General features: G+C 48.2%; 1 protein-coding gene across 1 annotated transcript; it reads left to right on the top strand.

Annotated features, from left to right (window-relative positions):
* The first annotated feature begins 2,783 nt into the window (after positions 1–2,783).
* Positions 2,784–19,201, top strand: NDFIP1 (Nedd4 family interacting protein 1). Its single transcript, XM_030504480.1, has 8 exons — positions 2,784–3,146; positions 11,306–11,393; positions 12,503–12,633; positions 13,897–13,984; positions 14,159–14,283; positions 15,637–15,703; positions 16,268–16,373; positions 18,186–19,201. The coding sequence occupies exons 1-7, from the start codon at positions 3,108–3,110 to the stop codon at positions 16,369–16,371; spliced, it is 642 nt and encodes a 213-aa protein (XP_030360340.1). The 5' UTR covers positions 2,784–3,107; the 3' UTR covers positions 16,372–16,373; positions 18,186–19,201.
* Positions 19,202–20,156: the final 955 nt, after the last annotated feature.

The following is a 20,156-nucleotide window of genomic DNA, read 5'->3' as shown; positions in this document are numbered from 1 at the left end:
TTAGAGTCAACAGTGCTCAGAGGCCAGGGCTTTCGCTGGGAACTGCTTGGGAGCACTGGGATTTTTTTCCTGAAAAAAAGCAACAGTTAAAAAATTTTCTCCATAAAGGACCCTCTCTCCAAATCCTGTAATCAAAGAGCCTCTTCAATATCCACCATCTGTCACCTCTCCCTGCTCCAGCATGTTCCACTTACCTTCTCACCTCTATTTATAAGAAGAGGAGAAACAAGATGACATGGTGGGTAGATGTGGAGGGGAGCCCTGCGAGCCCCACTCCCTGCTCAGCTCTCCCAGCAGCACCCAGATCCCAGTTAGGAGTTTGCTGGGGGGTCACCACAAGCCGATGTGCTGGGCCAATGCACGAGCAGGCACCTCCAGAGCACACACATGCCAGTCCCTTCCCATTCTTGCAAATGAGGCTCCTTTGGGGATTGAGATGAGACATTAAGAAGAAATTCTTCCCTGTGAGGGTGGTGAGGCCCTGGCACAGGGTGCCCTGCTTATTTCTTACTCGTCTAGCTTTAAAACACCCTGCCTCTGAGGTTTATTATTTAGCTTTTAGAGTTCAGTATTTATTACAAAGTGCAGATTAAAAGTGTTCCCTTTATTGCTCAGTCATACACAACAATTAAAGGAACGCTTGTACCGTGTTGTTGTACAGTGTTACTGTACAGTGATTTCAGAAGACTCTCTACTGCAATTCTGTAATAACTTTCAATCACTTTCAAACACTTCCACAGCACATCCCGTGTGGAAGTCACTGAAAAGCAATGACTTCAAGCTTCAGAACATCTCTTGGGAGAAAAGACATTTTGCACTGGAGGAAAAGTCAAAAAACACAGAGGCATGAAGTGATGTGCCCAAACCCACGGGGGAAATGAAAGCAGAACCAGTCATGCGCTATAACCACAGCGTCATCTTTCTACAGAGCTTTCCTGCCTAAGAAAACCAAACACACACAGAAAGCAGCTGGAAGAAACTGCCATTGCCCCTCCTGAATTAGTCCTGCTCAAACTATGTGGCCTACTTAGGCCACGGTTTGCCTCCAGCTGGCCCCAGAATGGCTTCGACACAAACTGCTTCAGCATTTCTTCAGGATACATTCCAGCATCTTTCTGAAGACACCTACAGGTTGCTTCTTATTTTAGTCTCTACGATGTCCAAGTCAATCAGTGCAGAGCTAATCACCACTGTGGCTGTAATCCCACCTCAACGGCAGGTAAATCCGTGCATGGCTTTAGGACAGCTTCTTACTGCAGGGAGATTCTTAGTGCAAATGGTGACTGTTGTGGAAAGGTGAAAGCAGAGAGGCTGTCAGTGCCCGCAGCTCGCACTCCAGCTCCTTCAAAGAGACCTGTGTTGCAAGAACCGAGCATTCCCCTGGTGTCTCCAGCATTTCTCAGGAGTTGCTCTTTGAGGTTATTTCTGGCTAAAATCCTTTATGATTTCTGCCTCTTCTTCAACATGAGAACTGTGATGTTCATTCATCTCACTAAGGCAGCAGTGAGCAATCTACTCCTGCAAAGGCAAAAAAAGGAGAAGTCCAACCTGATTATGGCCCTGAATAATGAGCATCAGGGCATATATTTATGACTGAGTAGTTCAAACCGGTGTCCTCAGGTTTAAATGCTTCCGACTCTGAATTTGCAGCTTGGAATCCCAGTGGGGCTGATTCAGCCTTCCTCATCCTAAAGCTGATATATTTAAGTCTCATCAACCTTAGGGATTGATGTGGGTAGTTTTGTACAAGGCTAACTATAGCTGAACTGTGCACACAGAGTATAAAGGTTACACAAGCTGGAAAGTCTCTTCACCAGTGCAACACTAAATGCAAAACCCTCTCTGAATAAACCAGGCTCTATCTCTGCGTGGTTTCCTACGCATGCTTCTTTTGGATTGAGGTTTCAAATCTGTGATGCCATCTGCTTTCTGTGGATATGAAAGATCTGACGGTGCTTTCGGAGGAGTTGGCCAACATCTCATGTTTGCTTCAGCTGCAGTGCAGCATGTCGCAGGCCTCTTCTCTGCCTGTGCGGTGTTGGTGATGGGGATAGGTGGTGCTACAAGTGGCCGAGCCTTGGTTAATGTGGCTTAGGACAGTGCTGTTTTATGTGGGTGCCCTAGTGGGTCCTCGCTGAGGTGGCCTTGTTTTTCAACATGGGTTTACATGGATTTTCTGACTCACTTGGGTTTCACAGAATCATCATAGAATCACAGAATGTTTGGGTTGGAAGGGACCTTACACGTCATCTTGTTCCAGTGCCCCTTTAGGCCCTGGAGCTGCTCTGAGGTCTCCCCTTAAGGAGCCTTCTCTTCTCCAGGCTGCCCCAGCCCAGCTCTCTCAGCCTGGCTCCAGAGCAGAGCTGCTCCAGCCCTCGCAGCAGCTCCGGGGCCTCCTCTGGCCTTGCTCCAGCAGCTCCACGTCCCTCTTGTGCTGTTGCCCCAGAGCTGGATCAGGACTGCAGCGGGGAGCTCCCCAGAGCACAGCAGAGGGGCAGGATCCCCTCCTTGACCTGCTGCTCACGCTCTGGGGGTGCAGCCCAGCACATGGCTTAACACTTCCTATGGAACCCTTCATTCTGAATGATCATACATGAAGTTTCATAATATATATATTATATACTAATATGTATTATATATTATACATTATATACTAATATGTATTATATATTATGTATTATGTATTATGCATTATATATTGTATATATGTGGTGCAGAGCTTGTGGGGTCTGTTCTGCAGCTCCCACAAACTGCCGGGAACGTGCTGCCGGCCCAGGGCACCCCGCGGGCAGGGGCGCACCGGCTGCCCCGCGGCTGGCTCCGGTCGCTCTCCGGGCACCAGCGGAGCCAGCCCGACCCGTCCACCGAACGCCGCTCCCGGCTCTCGCTGCCGGCGCACCGCGGCCCCGGCCCGTCCCCGCAGGCGGGCGGGGCGGGGGGCGGGCGCGACCGAGCGTGACGGACGGAGGGCGGGAGCCGAGCCCGCAGCGAGGAGCGACCCGGCTGCCACCGCCTGCGCCTCCGCAGCGCCCGTCGGGAGGCGGCCGGGCAGCGCCGCCGCCGAGACCCCTCCTCCGTGCCCGCTCGCCCTCGCCCCGCCGAGCGCCATGGCGGCCGCCGAGCCCGGCTGCGGCCGGTACCAGCAGGTGAGGGGGGCGCCGCGGCTCCGTAGGCCGCGCCGGGGAGGACGGGGCCAGGGAGGACGGGGCCGGGGCCGGGCGGGGATCGGCCGCCTCCCCCCGCGGCAGTGAAGAAGAGCTCGGAGCCGGGCCGCGCCTCAGCCCTGGCCCGAGGCCGGGCGTCTCCCGGCGCTGCGGGCCTGGGTTGGGCCCGCGGGCGCGGAGCCGCGGCTCCGCTGCGGGGAGAGGCGGGGAGCGGGGCGGTGACCGGGCCTGCGGCCTGCGGAGGCCTCGGTGCCCGCTGGGGCGCGGTGGGCCCCGCCGGCGGGCGGGCCGCGCGCGGGCTGCGGAGCGGGGGCTCCTCCTCGGCTGTGCAGCGGCGGGGCCGGGGCGACCTTGCGCGCAGGCGGCGGTCCCCGGCGGCCGCTGTCCGCCCCGACCCCCGCGGTGCTGCAGGGACGCGCCGCCGCGGTCCCAGCCCACAGGTCGGACCCCGCCTGGGCAGTGACATTACCGTTAGCTTCAGCTCATTGCCCATGTGGGGCCCCCGCTGGCGCAGATTGAAACCCCGCAGGCCAGAGACCGGCCCTAAAGAGCTCCCTCGTAAACGTGAGGTTGTTCTCCCTTCCCCGCCTCCCGAAGAATTGAACGTGTTCTGTCAGGAGCATCAGCCTCATGGAAAGGGCTTGGGGCCGGTTGGATCCCGCTGTATGACCCGGCTCCTCTGGTTGTGTTCCTGATGAGCAGACGTGGAGACTTCATTGCTGAAAGTAATGAAGAAATCCATCAAAATGGTACACGGCACTTTCCTGCTGATGTGAGGTTCTTATTAGACATCCCTGTGCTATGACTTTGCCTTGGTAGCATTGTCAGCGTGGGTAGGATCTCTCCAGAAAATGAGATTCTCTTCAGAGATTCGCTTCAGAATACGAGATGGAATATTAGTCTCATCGTGACAGCCGGAGGCCTTTGTTTTTTACATACTGGAAATGTAAAAGTTAAGTAAAACTTAGGCTTTTTTCTTTCATTCAGTGCAAAGCAGATGTGTTTGCTTATGAAGACATACCTCTCTGTTGTTGTTCTTGGAATTGGCAGGTACAAATAACCCGGTCTCTTCACTAATCGCCTTTTCTGTCAAAGTCCTGCCATTGGCATTGAGCCTGACAAACATCTTCGCAAATGTCTTTTAGAAAGGATCTTGCTTCGTGTCCTGTTGCCTTGAGCCTGTGGAGGCGGGTGACAAACGTGCTGAAGGCCACTGTCGAGTTGCTCTTCAGTGGCTCTACCTGCCGATACGCACAGTCCTGGTCTCCTTGCAGAGCGATGTGTAAAGCTGTCATTTCACCCGCTCCTGTGGACACGAGGCAGACAGGGAGCAGAGCGCGCTGCTGCTGTAGAGCAGAGCTCTGCGGGGCACTGCGGAGAGCAGAGAGCAGGCTGCGCCCCGCGGGATTTTACTGCTAATGACAAGCAGATAATGGAGGCCCCAGGAAACCAGTGGTGTAAGTGGGATACACAATCAGAAACTGCCATGTAAATATATTTACTTTTCTGTAGCTGTTTAGAAATTGTTTTTTTTCCCTCTCCCTCTGCCAGAACCCTAGTATTTCATAGAATCACAGCTTGGTTTGTTTTGGAAGGGACCTTAAAGCTCTTCCAGTTCCAAGCCCCTGCCACGGGCCGGGACACCTTCCACTAGAGCAGGTTGCTCCAAGCCCCATCCAACCTGGCCTTGAATACTTACTTGTGGTGTTGTAACGTGTGTTACTGCTGAACCAGCTCCTAATGCCTGTGTCGCTCCCAAAACCCCTGCAAGCTGTGAAACTAACGATGCAGAGTTGGTGTTTAGATGAAGAGGAGATGAGAGGTGGGAGAGTGTTTCCAGCATTGAAAGTGTTTCAACAATGGCTGATCTTTACTGCGTGTATGGATGGACAATTAATGAATGGACCGTGTGCCAGTGAAGACAGACTCGTAGTGATTTGATGTCTGTATGTGTGTACTTCCAGAAGAAAAAAAGTTGATGGTTGATGAGGATGATCAGAGCACAACAGGGATCGATAACTGAGTTTGAACCTGGCTGTTTCTTCTTCCACCCTGTTCCTCAGCCCTGCAGATGGGGGGAGTGAGGGGTGGCCGTGCACCCCAGCAGCCTCCTTGGCTGCAAGCTGACAGCCTGTGGCCCTTCACCCACGTGTGCAGTGTTCAAGGGCTGTGCAGTGGCACATGATTTGTTCTCTAAAGCTAACTTTCTAGCCCTTGTGCTCTGTGCAGGCATTAGATAATCTGATAAAAAATAGCCTGCGGTGACGCCTTCGGATGATGTTGCAGTCTGATCTGATACACTGAGGAAGTGCAGCTCCATGAAGAATAAAGCTAAAACTCCAGAGAAGGGATCTCGGCTTCCCCCAGCCCTTTTCCATGAGGAGCACAGGCCTGAGCAGCATGACCAGGGCAGACCTCTGGTTTCAGTTCCTCCTGGAACCTGCTGTCTGGGTGATGGGGCTGAGCTTGCTGGAGATGGGAACGGGAGATGTCTGGAGGAAGGAAGGCGGCGGCACGCTCTGGTGCCATTATCCTGGGCGGTGCTGTGTCCCAGAAAGGGACACTGGGAGGCTGTTGGCATTTAGACCTGCCTTTGGGGAAGCTGTACAGGGATGTTGTTAGGATTAGGTGGCTTAAAGCCTTTGGAGCATGACCTGGATTGTGAGTTCAGTGGCAGAGCTGTATTTTGTCCTCAGAATAGAAACCAGCCTCCATGCTGGAAAAAATAGCCAGGCTTTTAATAGGTTTATTTACACTGTGTTCACCGCGGCTTGCTTTTTACTTGAAGCTTTTGAAGATATGTGTGATGTACATGAGTAATGTAAACCCACCTAGAAAACGGTGGGTGTGTTAAATTGTGAAGACACATTCCTTGCTAAGTGATATTTCTTCCTGTTGCATTTGTTGAAGGCTTACATGGATCCTGAATCACTTCATAAGGGGAGGTGTCTATGGTGAACATAAGGAGGAAACATTTTTCTGTTCCTTTGGATTTCTTTTGGTGAAACTACAGAAGAAATATATTGCTGAGGATATAATATGAATGCAGTTTGAATCCATGGAGGACCACAATGATTACTTATTATCTGGGAAGGCTGGAGTGAAACAAGGAGCCAAATGCCAGTTGCCACCTTGTGCTTACCTTAAGCTTGTGTCTAATTTTTTCAGTTGAAACAGTCACACAGATCGAAACTCAAAGATGAGAATACACCAAATCTTTTAATGTCAGCAGTTAGAATTAGTGCTGTCGGTGCTGTTCGTTTCCTTGGTGAGGTGCTTGCAGTGTGCAGAAGATGTGCTTGCTAAAGATACAGGCAGCTGATAAGAACAGTAAGGAAATTTCCAGAGTAGGCTGTTTTCAGGTTTTTTTTTTATTCAGACAAGCAGAATGGGAGATACCCACTGGCATAAACCCAGGAAAGATTCAAAGAGGAGTTGCAGAGTAAAGTGATGCTCTTGGGCTCTGCTGCAGCTGATGGGGACCACACGCTTTGCCTGGAGCTGCCCGATGACCAGCCCAGTCTGTGTTCAGTCTCACTGTTTGCTTCTGAAACACCCCCTCCCGCAGGCAGCAGTACCTTCAGGTGAGGCTGAAAGGGTTTAGTGATTCTATCTGAAAAAGTAATTGTGGAATTAAAATATAGTCCATCTCTAAAAGGACTTGGGAGAGGCGGTGAAACAGTGGTTGTCCAGCATCATAAATAGCTTGTGTAACAGGAGAAAGTAGCCTTGCATGCAAACTTTGAAATAAAATATTATCTTAGGTATCAGGACTGTTCCCTGTGAGGGTGCTGAGGCGCTGGCACAGGGTGCCCAGAGAAGCTGTGGCTGCCCCATCCCTGGCAGTGTTCAAGGCCAGGCTGGACGTGGCTTGAAGCACAGGTTTGTGCTGGCCCAAGTGCGTGTTTACAGTCCAGCCAGACCAGTGTAATTCCCTGTTTGAGCGGAGGTGTGTTTCCCAGGACCGACGTGTATTTCCATGTTGTCAGGCGATTAACTGCAGTGAGTCAGTGAAAAACATCCTCGTGAGCACGGGCGGTATTTCGATGGACATCAAACACGTTTTGATTTGTGGTGTTTACCTTGGTAGCTGGGAAGGTTGTTGCAAACTGACCCTTCAGGTGGATGCTCCTGCTGGTTCCTGGTCCTTGTCCATGCATCCCACTGCATGGGTGCAGCTGTGTGCTCACTGCATGGAGTGTTTTGGGAGGGGGGGTGAAGCACGGTTCTTAGTCCTGTGTTAGACTGAAGGAGAAGCTGAGGTTGGCGCAGACCTCAGGATTCTCTCCGCAGAGCTGGGCTGTGCTCAGGGCCCAGGGGAGAACCGGTTCCCCAGCGTGAGGCCTGGGCAGGAGCATCAGCATCTCCCGCTGCGGGGAGGAGCCAGGGGAGGGTTTGCTTAGACAGTGAGTGCTGAGTGTCAGCGCAGAGCCGACAGCACACCCGGGGCTGGGGCAGGCACTGTCACTCCTCGGGCGAAATGAACTGGAAGTGCCGACAGAGAAAACAGTTATTTGCTCATCAGGGAGAGGGCTGATGGATGTGGGCTGCCTTGTCTGACAGCTTATCGCTATTCCTGGTGATTAATAAGGGGATGATAAGTTATAGGCATCTGCAACAGCATTGGGCAAAAGTCAGGATTTCAAGTCAGGGTATGTAAGAAAGTGTAAGTCAGTGAAAATAATTCTTCATAGTTGGCAGCAACTTTCATTTGCTTCCACAAGTCCAGAAATATGGAAGGAGAGGAGTAAGGGGTGTTGCGATGGGAGTGAAGTGTAACCTGTTTGTGGGCAGGCTCTTGCTGTGCTGGAGTACTCTCAAATTTAGTAGTGGTACACACTTTAACTTATTTATTCTTAGCATCTGGCTTGCAAAGGTGATAATTCCATTGCTCTGAAAACATAGGTCCTGCTGCCTTTTAAAACAAATACTGGTTCTCTTTCTGTCATTAGCCTGAATATCTGCCTTTTGAAATCTCAGAGAAACCACAGCAACAACAAAAATGCGGTCTGATCAGGGTGATCTTCTGCTGTGGGATTTCTGTGCTGTTCTGCCTTGTGTGCCAGAACATAAAACAAGAACTGAAATGCAGTAAACACGAGTGATCTGTGGCTGAGTTAATGTGTTACTGATGATCTGTTGCTAAGGCGAAGCTTGTGGTAATGCTGAATTAGTGTAAAGAATATGTGCAAGGGGCAAGGGGAGGTTAAAACCCCCCAAGATGTAAATGTGTGTCAGCAGCCATGTGCCAGGTTCAGCAAATTTGGAAGAATTAACAAATATATTTATTGGAAATGCTTTCTTCAAAGTTTACAGGGAGCTATTTCAAGACATTGGCAGTTTTGAGCTCTGATGCTGCCGTGCTGTGTGCATTTACACGTGATGGACCAGGGGAAGCAGCAGCCAGAGGAGATGTCCTCCTGGAGCCAAGCTTCTGGTGGTGGTTTTCTGAAAAGAAATGTCCCTGAGCCTTACCCCATTCTATCAGGAACTTTCTGTTGTTCTAGCAATCTGGTGAAAAAATCACAGCCAAACTTTGGTTTTAATACTGTGTGCATGGCTGTAAAGGCTATAACCTGCCAGAGGGGAGACTGAGATGTGCTCTTAGGCAGAAGTTCTTCCCTATGAGGGTGCTGAGGCGCTGGCACAGGGTGCCCAGAGAAGCTGTGGCTGCCCCATCCCTGGCAGTGTTCAAGGCCAGGTTGGACACAGGGGCTTGGAGCAACCTGCTCTAGTGGAAGGTGTCCCTGCCCGTGGCAGGGGGTTGGGACGGATGAGCTTTAAGGTCCCTTCCAACCCAAACCAGTCTGGGATTCTATGATTCTTTTTTAAAGCCTCAAATACAAGAATCTTGCTTTAAAAACTACAATCCATCAGTGAGTCGAAGAAAGAAGCCCCACAACTTCAGCAAAACAAACATAAGTCAAGCCCTGCTTTAACCAGGTTCTCTGGGTTCTGAAGGCTCAGCAGTGGCCCAAGGGGGAGCTGCCTGCACACCCGAGGAGCTCAGTGCGTCCCTGGTGCTGCGTGGGGCAGGCGGAGCACGCGAGGCGAGGGCAGTGCTGCGCCACACGGAGCCTGGTGATTCATTCTTCCTGCCACATGAACCCTTGCTGCTTTGCTAATAGGCACTTAGTTGAATTTTAGATGCCTGGAATCATTAAAAAGGCTGGCAGGCATTTGTGTACATTGTCCATTAGAAGAAAAAGCTGTTTTCTGTAACTATACCTCCTACAGCCTTGAGCTCCACTTCCAAAAGTGACTGCAGTTTTTGTGCCATTACCTGGATTGTAATGGTTTGAAGCCAGCAGTAAGCTCAGCCCACTTTCTCCCACACAACATTGTTGTAAAAATAGGTGTTCCTTTTTACTATTGAAAGAAAAACCTTGTAAGAATTCCAGTGGTAGGAATTAATGTTCCGCTCAACTATCTGTGTCCTCTTTCATTTCATCTCTCCCAGTGTTGTCACATCTAGTGCTTTCCTTCCCCCTCCATGGTGATTGTGCTTTTAAGCTGTATATGTCGTCTTTTTTGCAGACATTAGGGGTTTAGTTTCTGCCACCCCTTCACCAGGCGAGCGGGTAGTGCAGGGAATGCAGTATCCAAAGTGTTCCAGGTGTGTTGGAGCCTTTCCTCCTTCGCTAATAGAGTGGGTCCTGCATAGGCAGAAGAAAAAGGAAGAAGTATTGAATTTTCATGGGTAGACTGAAAATAAGCATGGTGGAGCACTCTGAGAATTCATAGACCACAGAGCTGGGAGGGACTGAATCAGCTGGTTTGACTCTGCATTGTACTGGGTCATCCCTCAGGTTGCGCCTCTCGGGCTGTGTGCAGGCTGCGCTTGAACTGCAGAGCAGAGCAACCCGGCCTAGTGGAAGGTGTCCCTGCCCGTGGCAGGGGGTTGGAACTGGAGGAGCTTTAAGGTCCCTTCCAACACAAACCAGGCTGTGATTCTGTGATTCTTCTCAGCTTGCAGGACTCAGATGTCTCGCAGTTCAGACACGCAGCTGTGGTTTGGATCCAAACACCCAGTGAACTGCACTTCAAACATCTGAGAAAGTTTTGGCTCTGACTTTCGCAGAGCACATGGATGTAGCCTGATCTTTGATCTTAAGCAGCAAAAGGAATAAAAACACAAGACACACAACAGTTAGGTATAAAAACAAGTCCTTCATTTAGAAGTGTGAGCTGATTTTGATTTTTTCCTGATAAGACATGAAGTAAAATAGGAACATATTCCCACCCCCTGCCCCCTTGCATGAGATGCTTGGGAAGGACTTGAATGGCAGCATGTCTCTGCAGAGAAAAGAAACGAAAACATCATGGATGGCTTCAAGAGTATTAGTGTGGGTATATGGGAGGGGTAGGTCAAGGAGATGTTAAGGAAGAGGTTGCAGGGTTACTCTTGTTCTGTGGTGATTACACAAGAAGGTAGTTGGTGAGATGGTGAGAAATGGAAAGAAGAAAACATCATTAGGTGGCAGCTGATGTGAAAATTCCTTTCTGGTGGGTTCTGCTTTGGACGCTTCTGCCCTGGTATTGCTGGATTCTCTGGCCAAAGCCTGTCTTCACGTGCCTGCTTCATGCAAGTGACACCCTGTGTTTGATAAGCTGTGTGGTTATTTATACAGAGCCTGTGGGAGGCACAGTGCACAAAATAAACTGTCTCCTTTTCAGTCATGCAGTGTGAAAGGTTGAAGGGAAATGGCAAGATTCACACTTATATGTATCTTTATGTAATGTATCCATGAAAAAACCCTTCCTTAGCAAAGCCACAGACAGCAAGGGAGTCTTCTGATGGGTATCTCGTGGTGTTCCTTCGACTAAACCAGATATAATTGCAGTTCCTAAGCAGTGTGAGCTGAAGAAGTGCCAGGGAAATGGGAAGGTACTGAAAAGATGTGTGCTGTGTGTTGTCCAGGTGTGTGAGGATACAACTAAAACCACATTGAAGCTGAGATGATGTATAGATCATTTCAAGTGGGAGTGTTTGGAGGGAGGCTGAGCTGCTGCTCATGTGTCCCATGGTGCTGCACAACAGTTGTCCAACAGAAGAGTCTGTTGTGTGCAGTTAAAACTACGGGGTGGTTTCAGAGAGCTTGGGGAGCAGCGTTAACCTCTCTGTGTGTGGGTCTGTTCAGCTGCAGAACGAAGAGGAGCCAGGCGAGACTGCGCCCGTGCTGAACGATGCCCCTCCGCCTTACAGCAGCCTTTCTGCGGAGAGTACAGGTACACTGCACTTACAAAGCAAGCTTTGCTCTGCTCTTCTTTCTTACTTGTTCTCCTTATCGGTGGGAGGCATTGCAGCATCCTTGCCAAGGCTGCAAAGGATCAGAATTGATCCAGAGAGACTGCTGCTGCTTGTGGTTTAGGAGATGCACTTTGGCTACGTTCATCTGATGTCATCCCATCAAGTGGTGTTCAAGTTACATTTCACGGTGTTCTCAGCAGATTGAAGATGGTTAAAAATCAAAGTGCTGTGAGGATTGTGGTTCCCCGCTCATTATTTGCCATTTGGATGATGCTGTGCTCCTTCCAAAAAGGGCTTGTTACTTAAAAGGGATTAAGAATTCACTCTTCCTGCAGTTTTCAGTAACTAAGGACTTTGTCCTAAGGATTATGTTTCCGAATCATCGCACTGTCATGTCCCTAATAGCTTTTAGCAAAACAGCTTGGTTTGTGTTGGTTATGTATCAGAATATTTTGGCTTAGGTAGATCTAATTTTTTCCCTGTATTTTTCATAGTCAGCTATTCAAATGAGATTTGTGAATCACATGCAGCATACTGTCAGTGTCTCAGCCAGCTGTGGATAGATGTTTGGATATTGTGTTTCTCAAGCTGCCTATTGAGCATCCTGCCTTGGCACAGTCACCATGAAGATGTCCCGTTAGTTCTGGTTCTTTAGTGCATCTCAGTGGCTGGGGCTCAGAAATGGGATGTTTGACTTTTATTCCAATCCCTTTCCCCTCCAGCTGAAAACATTTTGGAGTCTCCCACTGGAAAGATTGGTCACTGGTGGGCTGAGGCTTGCAGGGAGCCTTTGGCTCACTCAGAGCGCTTGGATTTGAAAATACGACTCCTTCTGTTCATTGAAGTCAGGAGGGACACAGCCTGTATCATGGTTTTAAACAAGAACAGCCATGCCTGTTACACTGATACCCAGAGCACTGCCTTATATCAGATAAGGTGCTCCCGTGTATTCCACTTTCTGTTTTGGGATGGCAGGAGGCTGGGAGGGAACAGGAGGGGCCGGATCTGACAGTCTTCTGAAGTCATCCAAAACACGGTGTTCTCAGGGAAGCCACAACTTACTTTCTGTATACCCTTTGTTTTGCAGCTTATTTTGACTACAAGGATGAGTCAGGATTTCCTAAGCCTCCATCTTACAACGTGGCCACGACACTGCCTAGTTACGACGAGGCAGAGAGAACCAAGGCTGAAGCCACAATCCCCTTGGTTCCTGCAAGGGTGAGTACGCTCGGCCAGCTCCGTGTCCTTCACGTTGCTGGTGGAGAATTGCTGATTTAACTCCTGCTGAGCAAGTGTCACGACTTGTGTTTGTTGGAAGCTTTCTGGGGTGGTGGAATCACACACTCCCAAGAGTCTGGGGCTGATTTTGGGGGTTTTTTTGCTGGTTATTTTTATTATTTTTAATTGTCACTGTTCCTGTGGGTGGCTGTGGTGATGTAAACACCTCAGTAATGCCAGCGCGTGTATCCAGATTAGCTGGGCAAGCTGACAGAGGAGCTGCACTGTGTCCCTGTGCACTGCCACTGGGGTTTTTTAAAGACTTAGGATTAACTGTTCAGCCATCTACCCTTGATACTCCTGCTTACTTAGTTGACTGCTGCAGAGGTCCGTGTAGCTGATAGAAGGATGATAAAACCATTCTGTCAGAATAATTACTTTTTCTTTTAATTTCTTTTGGTTTTTTTCCAATACTCTCTCTTGTTCAGCCTCTTCCTCTACCCCTGCATTACATGGCCACTGCTTGTTGTACTCCTTCATAGAAGCCAAATTCTTTGCCGAGATGACAACTTTAGTTGTTTTGATGAGTAGGGGAATTCTTTACAGTGAGAACAAGAACATGCTGGGTCTTGACTATCTTAGAAATATAAAAATATCATGTTTCTAATATTTCATGGCCTGCATTGTCTCAGGATGAGAAGCAGGAATTTTTCCTCCTTACATTTGTAGCCCTTTGTGATTTAGAATTCCAGCCCCCACCCTACAGGGGGCTTCTCATAGAATCCCAGACTGGTTCATGTTGGAAGGGACCTTAAAGCTCCTCCAGCTCCAACCCCCTGCCACGGGCAGGGACACCTTCCACTAGAGCAGGTTGCTCCAAGCCCCTGTGTCCAACCTGGCCTTGAACACTGCCAGGGATGGGGCAGCCACAGCTTCTCTGGGCACCCTGTGCCAGCGCCTCAGCACCCTCACAGGGAAGAGCTTCTGCCTCAGAGCTCATCTCAGTCTCCCCTCTGGCAGGTTAAAGCCATTCCTCTTGTCCTGTCCCTACAGGCCCTCGTCCAAAGCCCCTCTCCAGGTTTCTTGTAGGCCTCCTTTCTTAAATGTAAATGAAGCATTTTGGATCCCTCTGTTGTATGCTGCTTTTTGAGGGCCTTTGCAATTTGCTGGCCCTTTCTTGAAAAGCCCCATGCAGAATTGGCATTGCTGTATGGACTGGTCTGACATAAATCCACCCATGTCTTGTCTCCCTTGGATTTGCAGGATGACGACTTTGTGACCCGGGATGACTTTGACGACACTGACCAGCTGAGGATAGGCAATGATGGCATTTTCATGCTGACTTTCTTCAGTAAGTGCATGGGGGAACTCCCTCTTTTTCAGGCAGTGACCCAAAGTAGCTGGAGTTATTTTCACACTTAGGTTTATGTAGCACCAAGAAAAACCTGTGTGCAAAGTTTTTATGTTTTCTTTAACATGGAATATGAAGAGGACTTGACCTGCTGCTTTTCTCCTACTTTCTCAGTGGCATTCCTCTTCAACTGGATTGGATTTTTCTTGTCTTTCTGTCTGACTACTTCAGCTGCAGGACGATATGGGGCCATTTCTGGGTTTGGTCTGTCTCTTATTAAATGGATCCTTATTGTCAGGGTAAGTTGCGTAGTGCAAACCCATGCACATAGACACTTTCCCTAGCTCGGTTTTATCCCCCTTACGCTGAAGTTAGCTGAAGTGGATGGGAGAAGCCCGCTGGTGCCCTCTGGTGCGACATGCCTGCGGCACAAGCAGGAGGGGATGGGAGAAAGCACACTTCTCTCTTTTATTTCCATATAAACTCGGCATATCCGGGCTGTTAAAACATCCACTGTGCTCTCCTCTACCGGATCACACAGGAGAGGAAGGGGATGACTGGTCAGAACTGGTTTCTTTTATGGGAGCCTGGATGCAAAGAAAGGCTGACATAGTATTTCAAAAACTCAGAGGAGGAGAAATAGAAACTGTTCAGGGGAAAAGCAAAAAGGGATCGAGATGGGCTGGTGCTGGAAGGAAGGGGGGAAAAAGAAAGGCCAAATATTTTTTGGAGGGATTGGGAGAAAATGTTTCTGTGAGGAAAGCTTTATTTGGAGCCTGGGGAAAGGTGGTGTCTGTGAAAATCACAGGCTTCCCAGGGTGGGAGTTTGAATTTCAAGCAAAAAGGCTCATTAGCTGTGCATCACTAGAGAGCATTGGGCTGTCACTTCATACCTGATCTTTTGGGGCTTGAGATTAGAATTTGTCAATACAACATCTGTTGGCTTTTCCTGAAGGGAGTGAAGCTGTTTGGGGTCACCTGGTGCCAGTGGAGTTAAGAGCTATGTGCATGATTAAGAGGTGTGACAGCAGTAGGTGACCTTACCTGTGGGTGTGATTTAAACTCTGATAACAAGCTTATCTTTTGTTAGGTTTTAAAACTTGAATAGATTGAAAACAAAAAACCCTGCTGTATTTACCACTGACACAGTGAGCTTTGGTGCTCTGATAATGTCAGTGCCTTTCAGTCAATGGGCAGTAATTTTCCCAATAGAAAAGCTTGTCAGATTGTTCGACATGTCTGGGATTTCTTTTCAACTGGACTTTTGTTTTCCAGCCTTACAGAGTAATTAATGCACTGCTGCAGACCTGGTCTTCCCTTTCAGAAACTGCAGCTGTGGTTTACGAGCATCAGAGATGTAAGGGAAAATAGGAGTATTTACCTAGTAGTGTCTTTCTGCTCTAGTGATTGCAGGAGTTTATGGCTGGGTGTTGTTCTGTTCCATTCACCTTGGCCTGGTGTGTGTGGAAAAACCTTAAATGAAAGTGTGTGGAGGTGGCTTGTTCCCTGCAGTCAGTGCAGCTGGTGAAATGTGGCATTCTATAAAGTCTCTTCAGTGCAGATCTGGGCTTGATCTGGTTACTGCTGAAATGGGTGGAGCAGATTTGGGTTCAGGAACTTCCATGTGCTCTAACTTGTCTTTTTTTTTCTAGTTCTCCACCTATTTCCCTGGTTACTTTGATGGCCAGTACTGGCTCTGGTGGGTCTTCCTTGTACTAGGTGAGTGTGCAAAGGGGAAGAGGGAATGCATGCTTAAAAACTCTGTCAAGTGCAGTTTGGGTTTTACTGGCTCTTAAAATACGTGCCTATAGATGTAAAACTGAAATGTAACCCTCATAGTACCCTTCCTCTTACTGGTTTGAAGGGTTTTAAAGGTACACATAAACACTGTCCTTTTGCTGTCATTTCTTGGTGGCAGCATCCTATTTCTCATCCAGAAGAAGAAAAGAAGAGAACATTTGTGTTCATGCTAACTGATGTTCTATCTGTTCTTATATCTTAAATGGAAGAGTGGGTTGTGGTTTTTCTTTTTTCTCCTTTGGAAGTGACTGGATCTCATCTGGAGCCTAAGGTTTTGTGGTTGCCTAAGGAAAAGTTTGGTTTTGAGATTGCCTGAAACTGAAAGATTGGGTGTCATTGATTAAAAAACCCCACTAATCTGGTATTTAATCAGCTGTTGTGCATCCCGGTGACAAATGTCCCTCTAATGCTGGGTTGAACTGCTCCCTCTCTAATTGAAAGAGCAACACCTGTGTTAACTGGACACGTGTTTTTTCCATCTAGGTTTTCTGCTGTTTCTCAGAGGGTTTATTAATTATGCAAAGGTTCGGAAGATGCCAGACACCTTCTCCACTCTCCCCAGAACCAGAGTTCTCTTTATTTACTAAAGGTAAATTTTCTGCTTTCCTGATTTTGTTCTGTTTTGGTTTTAACTCTATTTAGTGACTCTTTCAGGCTGGGCTTTGCTTTGGTTTGAATATATTTTAGGCAGCAGACAACAGTTGTTTCTTGGTATCCCATGCTCAGCTCCTGTTGCTGCAGAGTCCAGACTGACTTGGTGGGGAGCAGAGGAATACTTGACATTTCTCCCTGAGTTTTTGCTTTGAGGAATTTATATATGCATTAGATTCCATGACTTGAATTGTAAGAACAAAATCGCTGCCCCTTGGTGCTGCACTGTATTTGGCAAGTGAGTCTTTCAGAGGAAATCACATGCCTGAAGCACGTGGTATGTCCTGAACGTGAGTAAAGGTCACAAAATGTTAGAAGATTGTGCCAGTGTCTTTGGCTTATGTCCCAGAAAGAACCATTTGTCTGAATTTTGCATTCTGCTTGAATTTTCTGCCAAGTTCCTGAAGAAATTAAGCTCCTGCACACCTTGGCTTTTTGAAAACCCTTCCTGCATACTTGGACATAACATACTGTCCTGCCTGAACATCTTTCAAAGAAAGACCTTAATGCCTAAAAGTCTTTCGTTTTGAGGCCAAACCTTAACTTTGCTGCCTGCTTAATGGGACTGTAAAGAAGGAGGCTTAAGTAGTTGAACCCTTCTAGCATAATTTCCTGCTTACAGCAGATAATGGCCTTGCATTAACTGTCCCTCCCTGAGGGGAAGGAAATCCTGTTGCTTCCCAGATGGTGAATGCAACATGATGCTCCCTTTAGAAACATCATAATAACACTAGATTTCCCCAAGACAGGGTTGAAGCAATTGCAGCTGGGACAGTGGTATAAAGAAAGCAAACAAACCCCAGCTTTAAATTGGGGGTCATTAAATTGTTCAGATTTTGAAACTGAGGCTTGATTCTTCCAAATTCACTTTCCTTTTATTAGAAACTGCAAATTGCGTAAGATTCCGCTTCGTTTCTAGGCTGTAATGAGAACAGGCCACACAAAACAGCCATTGTGCAGTGTTTTCCAGCCTGAGTTTTCCACTGGTGATAGTGTGTAAAAATAGTTCAGTCCATTTATTGAAGTGTTTCAGTTCTGTTTAACACAGTCATGGTTTATGGCCTCCTCCAGGATTTGTAATATCCTCTCATATTCCTGCTGAGTCACCAGAGGGTTTCTTTCCCCCTGCTCTATGGTCACGTAGTGTGTTTCAGCATCAGCTTTATCATCTGCAGTTTGTTCTCATTGAAATTGTTCTTCTTTGCTGAAACTTAACTTTTCATGGAGGAGGAGAGGAATAATTAATGCCAATAACAACTGGTGAAACCGAATGGAGTGGGAAGCTTGGTGCTCACTGTTCCATCCACGTGTGCTGGCGATGGATGTGACAAGCCCAAGGGGCTTGTGGTGGGTCCCAGGCTTAAACAGTTCCAGTTTAGAAGTAGATGATGTGTCTTTCATCCCAAACAGTTGATGGAAAGACACAAACATCATCATCATCCTGGGTGGATGCTGCAAGTAAAGACTGAGTCCAGTTTTGTTCTCGTAGTGCAGCATCATTTTGTACATGTGTATGTTTCATGCTGGTGTTTCTAAGAGCCTTGTCTGGTTCAGTGGCTGTTTTCCCCTTAGGAGTTTTAACTCTTCAAACACGCAGAAAAGCACTGAGCATTTTGCTAGAGTCATGTCATTGTGTACTGAGGTACTTCATAAGCCTTTAGACATCCTGCACTCTTTGTGAACTACATCCTTCTTTATCCAAAATAACAATCTAACTATAGTTTCAGTATTCAATATCCTTCTCCGACAGATGTTTTCTGGCAAATGTCTTCCTGCATTAGTGAATTCTCCCTCAAGAAGCAACAGGACACCTGCAGGAAGTGAATCAAGACTCTGGAGCAGAAGAAAAAATAATCGCCTGCTTTAAAATAACTAAATAAAAGTACTGTTCCAAAAGACAAGGAGAAGCATTTCTTTCTATTTGTTTCTAGGTGTAAAGTTTGAATAATTAACGCAGAATTCTGTAATCATTGACTCATTAGTGGCTGATGTTTGAAAAAGCTCTTGCGGTCGAGTCTGTGACGTGCTAATAACGCCTTCCATGGGTAGTTCTGTAGTGGTAGCGTGAGCCCCGGCCCCGGAGCCAGCAGGGGACAGACTTGCTTTAGTTCCTCCTCCATCCTGGGGGCTGGCCTGGGCTCTGCTCTGGCCTCTGCGGCCTGTGCTGCGCTGCCGGGCAGGGGGGCGGCCTCAGGAGGTGGCCTCAAAGGGGGGGGGTGGCCTTGGGGTTGGGGCGATGGCTCTGCTGTGGCCACACACCTTTTTCTGCTGCTTGTCTCCAGCAGCAGCTGTGCTGCCGTGGCCAGAGCAGGTCCCGGGTACAGGTTCTTGAGGGCTCACGGGCAGAGAGTGTTACTTTGAAGGCAGCACAAGTATTAATTTTTCGATAGTCTATATTCTCAATGTTGTAGGATACTTTACTTTCATACTACCTACTTTTTGGATATATAGGGGTTTTCCCGGTACGCAGTAGGAGTGGAAAACCGAAAGATGATGATGCAACTTTGTATAAAAAATGACCTTGCAAAACAAAGGCCTTTTTTTTCCTTCCCCCCTTTCCTTTGGCTTTGGGACTTTGGAGACAATTCCTACCCCACCTGTAATTCTTGCTTTTCTAATTTGTGTTAGCAGAGACTATGACGCGTTATAAATGTAGATTTAATGTGCACTCCTGTGCTTTCTGCCAAGTGGTAATTCACTTCGGAGTTTTACTATGTTAAAACTGTAAATACAGCAGAACGTTAATAAATGTCACTTATGTAGCAATTCTTGCTGTAGAGCAGTGTTTAATTCGGGTTCAGTGCTTCTTTGCACCTGGTCATTGATCACAAATGCAGATTTTCTGTGGGATTTTCATTGCTTTTCCAGAGAAGGTGTAACACAAATCTCCGAGGTGTCTGTCTCCCCTTTGTAACCAGGTTTCCAAGCCCTGGTGCCAGCCTGGCGGCTCACTGGTGGGACTGTGCAGTTTCGGGGTTGTCTTGGATTATTTTGGTAGTTTCACATATAGAACTCATCTGCCTCATGAAACTCTTCATGGGTTTGGTTCGTGGCTGAGCTGCTCATATGTATAGTCCTCACAAACAAGCAGTTGGGGCTGATGGAGATAGATGGGGGTTACACAGAGTCTTCCTTTTTAAACCAGAATAAGTGTACACAGAGAGAATTACCAAGTTTATCCTGCGAGGCAAAACCTGTAGCATTCGGGAACTCTGCATCACATTTGCCCAAACTTGGTAGATGAGCCTCGTGTTTGCTCTCTGGCATCTGGGCCTTATTTGGTCTTGTACACGCAGAGAAGGCGAATATTTGGCATTCCTGCTTTGGTGGCTGAAGCTGCAGACACCTACTGCTCATCATGCCCTGCAGACGGTGTTTGGGGCGCAGGGTGGGGATGTGCAGCCAGAGCGGGTGGGTGACGGGCTGGAGCAGCCCATGTTCAGTGTGTGTTAACACCCGCTCCAAGCTCGAACAGTGGCTTTGGGTCTCTGGCAGCTTGGTCCCATGTAAGTGATCTGTCTGTGGTCATCTGCAGTGACCAAACAAACACCTTTGGCCCTTCCGCCTGCAACTTGGCAGCCAGGTTGTCTTCTCCTTCCAGGGTTGTAAACCTCCAACCCCTGCCCCGGGCAGGGACACCTTCCACTAGAGCAGGTTGCTCCAAGCCCCTGTGTCCAACCTGGCCTTGAACACTGCCAGGGATGGGGCAGCCACAGCTTCT

Source organism: Strigops habroptila, chromosome 12 (genome assembly GCF_004027225.2).
Source record: "Strigops habroptila isolate Jane chromosome 12, bStrHab1.2.pri, whole genome shotgun sequence".
Lineage (NCBI taxonomy): Eukaryota > Metazoa > Chordata > Aves > Psittaciformes > Psittacidae > Strigops > Strigops habroptila.
Note: the sequence above shows the minus strand (reverse complement) of the source record. Positions and strands in the feature narration are given on the sequence as shown.

What these genes read in the sequence shown, in the direction of transcription:
- NDFIP1 (XM_030504480.1), top strand. Translation starts at nt 3,108, where the DNA reads ATGGCGGCCGCCGAGCCCGGCTGCGGCCGGTACCAGCAG. An exon ending in CCTTTCTGCGGAGAGTACAG is followed by an intron (nt 11,394 to 12,502) that starts GTACACTGCACT and finishes TTTGTTTTGCAG; the next exon opens with CTTATTTTGACTACAAGGAT. An exon ending in AATGGATCCTTATTGTCAGG is followed by an intron (nt 14,284 to 15,636) that starts GTAAGTTGCGTA and finishes TTTTTTTTCTAG; the next exon opens with TTCTCCACCTATTTCCCTGG.